This window comes from Pyrgilauda ruficollis, unplaced genomic scaffold (assembly GCF_017590135.1).
Source record: "Pyrgilauda ruficollis isolate IOZ18807 unplaced genomic scaffold, ASM1759013v1 scaffold181, whole genome shotgun sequence".
NCBI lineage: Eukaryota > Metazoa > Chordata > Aves > Passeriformes > Passeridae > Pyrgilauda > Pyrgilauda ruficollis.
The window spans coordinates 826,348-834,462 of NW_024517096.1; the positions used below are offsets into that span (position 1 = coordinate 826,348).

At 57.2% G+C, this 8,115-nt stretch overlaps 1 protein-coding gene across 1 annotated transcript in view; it reads left to right on the plus strand.

The window, feature by feature from the left end:
• Positions 1–7,546: 7,546 nt before the first annotated feature.
• The window catches only part of LOC121352055 (C-type lectin domain family 4 member F-like), a 3,884-nt gene continuing 3,315 nt past the window's right edge, over positions 7,547–8,115 (plus strand). The window contains exon 1 of the mRNA XM_041464621.1: positions 7,547–7,756. Coding sequence (XP_041320555.1) covers positions 7,576–7,756 — 181 coding nt within the window. The 5' untranslated portion in view covers positions 7,547–7,575. The remainder of the gene's footprint in view (positions 7,757–8,115) is intronic.

Here is an 8,115-nt window from a genome sequence, read left to right on the forward strand (position 1 = left end):
GCCCGGGCCATCCCGGCACCGCCGCCGCCGCCGCCGCCTCCCCGGGGAGGCAGGGCCGGAGCCGCCGGGGGAGGCGGGGGCCGCGGCCGGCCAGGCTGACATCATTCCGGGGAGGAGCGGTCCCTCCCCGCGCCGCGCGGGGGGCGCCGGGCACCCCGAGGGGAGACCCCCGGGAGAGACCCCCGGGAGAGACCCCGGAGAAATCCCAAATGGGGCCCGGGGGTAGCGGGAAGTGACCCCAGTGTGTCCCCCGAGACACCCTGGGGGGACCCCAAAGGGGTGCCAGGGGTGGCACAAAGTGACCCCAGTGTGTCCCCAAAGGGGTGCCAGGGGTGGCACAAAGTGACCCCAGTGTGTCCCCAAAGGGGTGCCAGGGGTGGCACAAAGTGACCCCAAGGTGTCCCCCGAGACACCCCAGGGTGACCCTAAATGGGAGCCAGGGGTGGCACAAAGTGACCCCAAAGTGTCCTCCGAGATGCCCCGGAGTGACCCCAAAGCAGCCCCAGGGACACCCCGGGGTGACCCCAAAGAGGTTCTGGACACGTCCCAAGGGAGCCCCACTGGAGCCACAGGGACACCCTGGAGAGGCCCCAAAGGGGTGCCCCAAAGTGACCCCAAGGTGTCCTTGGGGTGACCCCAAACTGCTCCCGGGGTGTCCCAGGGACACCCCAGGGTGACTCCAAAAAGGTCCCGGGATCCCATGGGTGTCCGTGTCCTCGTCCATCCCAGCGTCCCTCTGTCCATCCCTGTCCCCGTCCATCCCAGTGTCCCTCTGTCCATCCCTCTGTCCATCCCTCTGTCCATCCCCGTGTCCATCTCAACATCCATCTGTGCACATCCCCATCCATCCCAGTGTCCATCTGTCCATGATCTCGTCCATCCTGGTGTCCATCCAACAGCAGCTGCACTGATCTTACCATCTGTCCGTCCATCTGTCCGTCCGTCCCAGCATCCATTTGTCCATCCCAGTATGCATTCATATAGCCCAGTGTCCTTTTGTCCATGCCCCCACCCATCTTTATGTCCATCTGTCCATCCATCCGTCCCCCTGTCCATTCCAGTGTCCATCTGTCCATTCTACAATCCCTTCATCCGTCCATCCATCCATCATCCATCCATCAATCATCCATCCATCAATCATCCATCCATCCATCCATCCATCCATCCCAGTGTCCATCCTTGTGTCCCTCTGTCCATCCCAATGTCCATCCATCCATCCTGGTGTCCATCTGTCCATGCCCCCACCCATCTTTATGTCCATCTGTCCATCCATCCGTCCCCCTGTCCATCCCAGTGTCCATCTGTCCATCCTACAATCCATCCATCCATCATCCATCATCCATCCATCCATCCATCTATCCATCCATCCATCCCAATGTCCATCCTGGTGTCCATCTGTCCATGCCCCCACCCGTCCCAGTGTCCGTTCATTCATCCATGACCCTGTCCCTCCCCCATCCATCTGTATCATCCATTTGTCCATCTGTCCATCCATCCATCCATCCATGCATTCCAGTGTCCATCTGCCATGTCCATCCATCCACCTATTCCAGTGTCCAACCATCCATGACCCTGTCCATCCCAGTGTCCATCCCAATGTCCATCCATCCATCCTGGTGTCCATCTGTCCATGCCCCCACCCGTCCCAGTGTCCGTTCATTCATCCATGACCCTGTCCCTCCCCCATCCATCTGTATCATCCATTTGTCCATCCGTCCATCCATCCATCCATCCATCCATCCATCATCCATCCATCCACCTATTCCATTGTCCATCCATCCATCCCTGCATTCCAGTGTCCATCTGCCATGTCCATCCATCCACCTATTCCAGTGTCCAACCATCCATGACCCTGTCCATCCCAGTGTCCATTTGTCCATCCCAACATCCATGTGTCCATCCCAACATCCCTGTGTCCATCTGAACATCCATCCCTCCATTTGTCCACCCCAGTGTCCATCTGTCCATCCCACCCCGATCCCCCAGGACCGTCCCCTCTCCCTGCCCCCATTCCCATTCCAGGCGGGATCCCCGGGATTGGCTCCTTAGGGATCTGCGCCCTAAATGGTCCCTGATGGGGACAGCGGGGCCAGGGGGACACCGGGGGACCCCAGATGGCGTTGGGGGAGGGATTTGAGGTCACACGGGGGGACCGGCTTTATCCCACGGGATTCCCATCGGGAATGGGGTGGGGGCTCATTCCCCACATTCCCAGGGCCACCCCAAAGTCACCAAACCCCCCTGGGGGTGGCAGAGGTGACCCCGAGGGGCGAGGGGACAATGCCACCCTCCCCTGTCCGCTGTCACCTCCGGGCGATCGCGGGGACACCCCGGCACTGGCCGGGTGGCACGGTAGGGGGCGCCCTGTGTGTGTGTGGTGACGTCAGGGTCACGCCTACATGGTGACGTCAGGGTCACACCCGGTGTGACGTCAGAGCCCCGCGGCCACATTGGGTGAGGGCAGGAGCAAGGCAGGGGCCACCCCAAAATGGGGACAAAAACCCCAAAGTGGGCAAATTCACCCCAATCTGGGCGTTGGAACCCCAAAAATGGGCAGTGACACCCCAAAAATGGACATTGGAACCCCCAAAAATGGGCACTGACACCCCAAAACTGGGAGAAGTCACCCCAGAAATGGGCACAGAAAACCCAAGTTGGGTAAATTCACCCCAGTCTGGGAGCTGACACCCCAAAAATGGGCAGTGACACCTCCAAAAATTAACATTGAAACCCCAAAAATGGGCACAGACACCCCCAAAATGAACATTAAAACCCCAAAAATGAACATTGAAACCCCAAAAAATGGGCACAGACACCCCAAAAATGGGCACAGACACCCCAAAACTGGGAGAAGTTCTGTGTCCCAGAAATGGGCACAGAAAACCCCAAACTGGGCACTGATATCCCAAAATGGGAACATTCACCCCAAAACTGGGCGAATTCATCCCAAATTGGGAAAATTCCTCCGAACTGGGTGAATTCACCCCAAAAATTGATACAGTCACCCCAAACTGGGTCCGGTCACCCCAAAACTGGACAAATTCACACTAAAACTGGGAAAAAACACCCCAATCTGGGTCCAGCCTCCCAAAACTGGGAAAAATCATCCCAAAACTGGGAAAAGTCATACTAAAACTGGGAAAATTAATCCCAAACTGGGAAAATTCACCCCAAAAATGGATACAGTTAGCCCCAAACTGGATCTGGTCATCTCAAACTGGGGAGATTCCCCCAAACTGGGAATATTCACCCCAAAACTTGGTCCAGTCACCCCAAAATGGGTCTGAGCACCCCAAAACTGGACAAATTCACCTCAAACTGGGAGCAGACACCCAAGAATTGGACATGGGAACCCAAAAACTGGAACTTCTCACCCCAAACTGGGCAAATTCAGCCCAAAACTGGATCCAGTCACCAAAAAACTGGAACTGGTCATCCCAAACTGGGAAAATTCCCCCAAAACTGAGAAAATTCATCCCAAAAATGTATCCAGTCACCCCAAAACTGGACAGATTCACCCCAAATTGGGAGCAGACACCCAAGAACTGGACATGGAAACCCAAAAACCGGAGCTGGTCACCCCAAACTGGACAAATTCACCCCAAAAATGGATCCAGTCACCCCAAACTGGGCAAATTCCTCCCAAAACTGGGAAAATTCACCCCAAACTGGGAAAATTCTGATCCCGTGGAGATTCCAGGATCATTGGGATGAGGTTTTCCATCAACCCCGTCATCCCAGAACGGTTTGGGTTGGGAAAAAAATTTTTAAAAAAACCCAAAACCCCTCAATTCTGGGCAGGAACTCCGGGACTTTTTTCCCTTCCCCCGTGGAATTCCCCATGGAATTCCCCATGGATTCAGCCCCAGGGGGACCTCGGGGGGTGTCGGTGACACCCGAGGGTGACTCAGGCCGGACGTTCCCCAATATCCAGGGCCGCGGGAAGGGGGAAGGAAACGGGAATTGCGCAAGGGGGGTTGGGGACGGGGGGTGACTCAGGGGGGAATGGGAATTCCCAGCAGGGGACGGATCCCAAATGGAAGCCTGGGTGTTCCCACAGGGACCCCAGACCCCAAATACCCCGGGCTGGGGAGGATTCGCCCGCTTTGGGGTAAATTTGGCCAATTTTGGGGTGAATTTGTCCAGTTAGGGGGAATTTGCCCAGTTTTGGGATGCATTTTCCCAATTTTGGGATGAATTTTCCCACTTTGGGGTGACTGGATCCATTTTTGGGGTGAATTTGCCCAGTTTTGGGATGCATTTTCCCAGTATTGGTTTACATTTCCCCAGTTTGGGGCGACCAGACCCAGTTTTGGGGTGAATTTGTCCAGTTTTGGGGTGACTGGACCCAGTTTTGGGGTGACTGGATCCAATTTTGGATTGAATTTGCCCAGTTTGGGGTGAATTTGTCCAGTTTGAATTCACCCAGATTTGGGGTGAATTTGTCCAGTTTTGGGGTTTCTGTGCCCGGTTTGGGGTGTCTGCTCCCAGTTTAGGGTGAATTTGTCCAGTTTTGGGATGACTGGCTAATTTTTGGGGTGGATTTTCCCAGTTTTGGGGTTTCTGTGCCCATTTTGGGGTGTCTGCTCCCAGTTTAGGGTGAATTTGTCCAGTTTTGGGGTTTCTGTGCCCGGTTTGGGGTGTCTGCTCCCAGTTTAGGGCGAATTTGTCCAGTTTAGGGGTGCCCGGATCCATTTTTGGGGTGAATTTTCCCAGTTTTAGGGCTTCTGTGCCCATTTTGGGGTGTCTGCTCCCAGTTTAGGGTGAATTTGTCCAGTTTTGGGATGACTGGCTCATTTTTGGGGTGGATTTTCCCCAGCGTGGATGAATATCGCCTTCCCCATGGAATTCCCCATGGATTCAGCCCCAGGGGGACCTCGGGGGGTGTCGGTGACACCCGGGGGTGACTCAGGCCGGACGTTCCCAAATATCCGGGGCCGCGGGAAGGGGGAAGGAAATGGGAATTGCGCAAGGGGGGTTGGGGACGGGGGGTGACTCAGGGGGGAATGGGAATTCCCAGCAGGGGACGGATCCCAAATGGAAGCCTGGGTGTTCCCACAGGGACCCCAGACCCCAAATACCCCGGGCTGGGGAGGATTCGCCCGCTTTGGGGTAAATTTGGCCAATTTTGGGGTGAATTTGTCCAGTTAGGGGGAATTTGCCCAGTTTTGGGATGCATTTTCCCAATTTTGGGATGAATTTTCCCACTTTGGGGTGACTGGATCCATTTTTGGGGTGAATTTGCCCAGTTTTGGGATGCATTTTCCCAGTATTGGTTTACATTTCCCCAGTTTGGGGCGACCAGACCCAGTTTTGGGGTGAATTTGTCCAGTTTTGGGGTGACCAAACCCAGTTTTGGGGTGACTGGATCCAATTTTGGATTGAATTTGCCCAGTTTGGGGTGAATTTGTCCAGTTTGAATTCACCCAGATTTGGGGTGAATTTGTCCAGTTTTGGGGTTTCTGTGCCCGGTTTGGGGTGTCTGCTCCCAGTTTAGGGCGAATTTGTCCAGTTTAGGGGTGCCCGGATCCATTTTTGGGGTGAATTTTCCCAGTTTTAGGGCTTCTGTGCCCATTTTGGGGTGTCTGCTCCCAGTTTAGGGTGAATTTGTCCAGTTTTGGGATGACTGGCTAATTTTTGGGGTGGATTTTCCCAGTTTTGGGGTTTCTGTGCCCATTTTGGGGTGTCTGCTCCCAGTTTAGGGTGAATTTGTCCAGTTTTGGGGTGACTGGATCCATTTTTGGGGTGAATTTTCCCAGCGTGGATGAATATCCCCTTGGGGGAGCCCATTCCAGGGATTCCCAACCCCCTTAAGGAGCGAGAACCCCAAAGAGGAAAAGAGAGAAGCAGGATGAAGCCAGCGCCCCAAAAATTCCAGGGAATTTGGGTTTTCCCTGTGGATTGCCCATCCCTGGAAGTGTCCAAGGCTGGACATTGGGGTTTGGAGCCACCTGGGAATGGGACTGATGGGATTTGGGGTCGCTTCCCAGCCCAAAGGATTCCGGGATTCCCGGAGAAGCCGCGGGGACGCTCCCGGGCTGGGGTTGGGATCGGGGAGTTGGATCCCACCGGGATTCCGGGGTTTCTCTGGGATTTCCGTGTCTGAGGGTGGGAGAAGTGAGCTGGGGTGGGACTGTGGGGACAGGGACACAGGGATTTAGGGACACAGGGACAGGGACACAGGGATTTAGGGAGACAGGGACAGGGACACAGGGATTTAGGGAGACAGGGATTTAGGGACACAGGGACACAGGGATTTAGGGACACGGGGATTTAGGGACACGGGGACACAGGGATTTAGGGATACAGGGATTTAGGGACACGGGGACTGGGACAAGTTCAGTAATAGGGACAGGGACAAGGATGCGGACAGGGCCAGGGTCAGAAAAAGTCAGCGACAAGGATGGGGACAGGGCCAGGGACAGAAAAAGTCAGCGACAAGGATGGGGACAAGATTGGGGACAAGGATGGGGACACAATCAGGGACAGGGACTGGTCCAGTGACAGCATCGGGACTGGGGACAGGGACACGGATGGGGACAGGGTCAGACGGGGACAGAGTCAGGGACAAGGACAGGATTGGGGACAAGGATGGGGACAGGATTGGGGACACCATCAGGAACAGAGTCAGGGACAGGATCAGGGGCAGGATCAGACAGGGACACGGATGGGGACAGGGTCAGACAGGGACAGAGTCAAGGACAAGGACAGGATCAGGGACAAGGATGGGGACAGGATCAGGGACAGACAGGGACAGGGACTGGTCCAGTGACAGAATCAGGACTGAGGACAGGGACACGGATGGGGACAGGGTCAGACAGGGACAGAGTCAAGGACAAGGACAGGATGAGGACAGGATTGGGGACCAGTGACAGCATCAGGATCAGGGGCAGGATCAGACAGGGACACGGATGGGGACAGGATCAGATAGGGACAAGTTCAGCAGCAGGTTCAGGACTGGGGACAGAGATGGGGACAAGGATGGGGACAGACACAGGGACAAGTCCAGTGACAGGATCAGGAAGAGAAACAGAGACAGGGACAAGGATGGGGACAGGATCAGGGACAGGGACCAGTCCAGCGACAGAATCAGGACTGGGGACAGGGACAAAGATGGGGACAGGATTGGGGACACCATCAGGAAGAGAGTCAGGGACAGGGACAGGATCAGGGACCAGACAAGTGACAGCATCAGGATTGGGGATGGGGACAGGGACAAGGAGGGGGACAGGATCAGACAGGGACAGGATCAGGAGCAAGGATGGGGACAGGCTTGGGGACAGGATCAGGGACAGAGTCAGGGACAGGGACCAGTCCAGTGACAGAATCAGGACTGGGGACAGGGACACGGATGGGGACAGGCTCAGGGACACACAGGGACAGAGTCAGGGCTGGCCGCAGGGTCCAGCCCCCTCATCCCCTGCCTGTCCCCAGGGCGGGCTGGCTGTCCCCTGGGGGCGTGGGGACACGCGTGACGCCGGGCGGGTGGCACCAGCGGGGTTCCTGTTCCCCGGCGGGCACGGAGCAGGAAGCGGGGCCGGCACCGTCCCTGTCCCCCAGCGTGTCCCCAGGGCCATGGCCAACAGCCCCGACCTGTACGAGACCCTGGAGATCCGGTACCCGCCCCCCCGGGCCCGCGGGGACCCCGGGCCGCCGCCACCGGCGATGTCCCCGCGGTGTCGCGCGTGTCGCCGGGCGCTGGGCACGGCCGCGCTGCTGCTGCTGGCGGCGGGGCTGGCGGCGCTGGCCGCCCTCTGTGAGTGGGGACAGCGGGGACAGCCACGGGCGGGGGACACGTGGGAAGGGTGGGAGAGGGGCTGGGAAAGGGGCTGGGAGCGGGGTTGGGAAGGGGCTGGGATTTGGGGAGGGTCTGGGGGGGGGTTGGGAGGAGATGGGAGTGGGGCTGGAAGAGGCTGGGGAGGGATCGGGAAAGGGACTGGGAATGGGGAGGGGTCGGGAAAGGGGCTGGGAGGGGATGGAAGTGGGAGAGCGGTTGGGGAGGGACAGGGAAAAAGGCTGGAAAGGGGCTGGAAGAGGGGTTGGGAAGGGGCTGTGATTTGGGGGGATCTGGGAAGGGGCTGGGAGGAGATGGGAGTGGGGCTGGAAGAAGCTGGG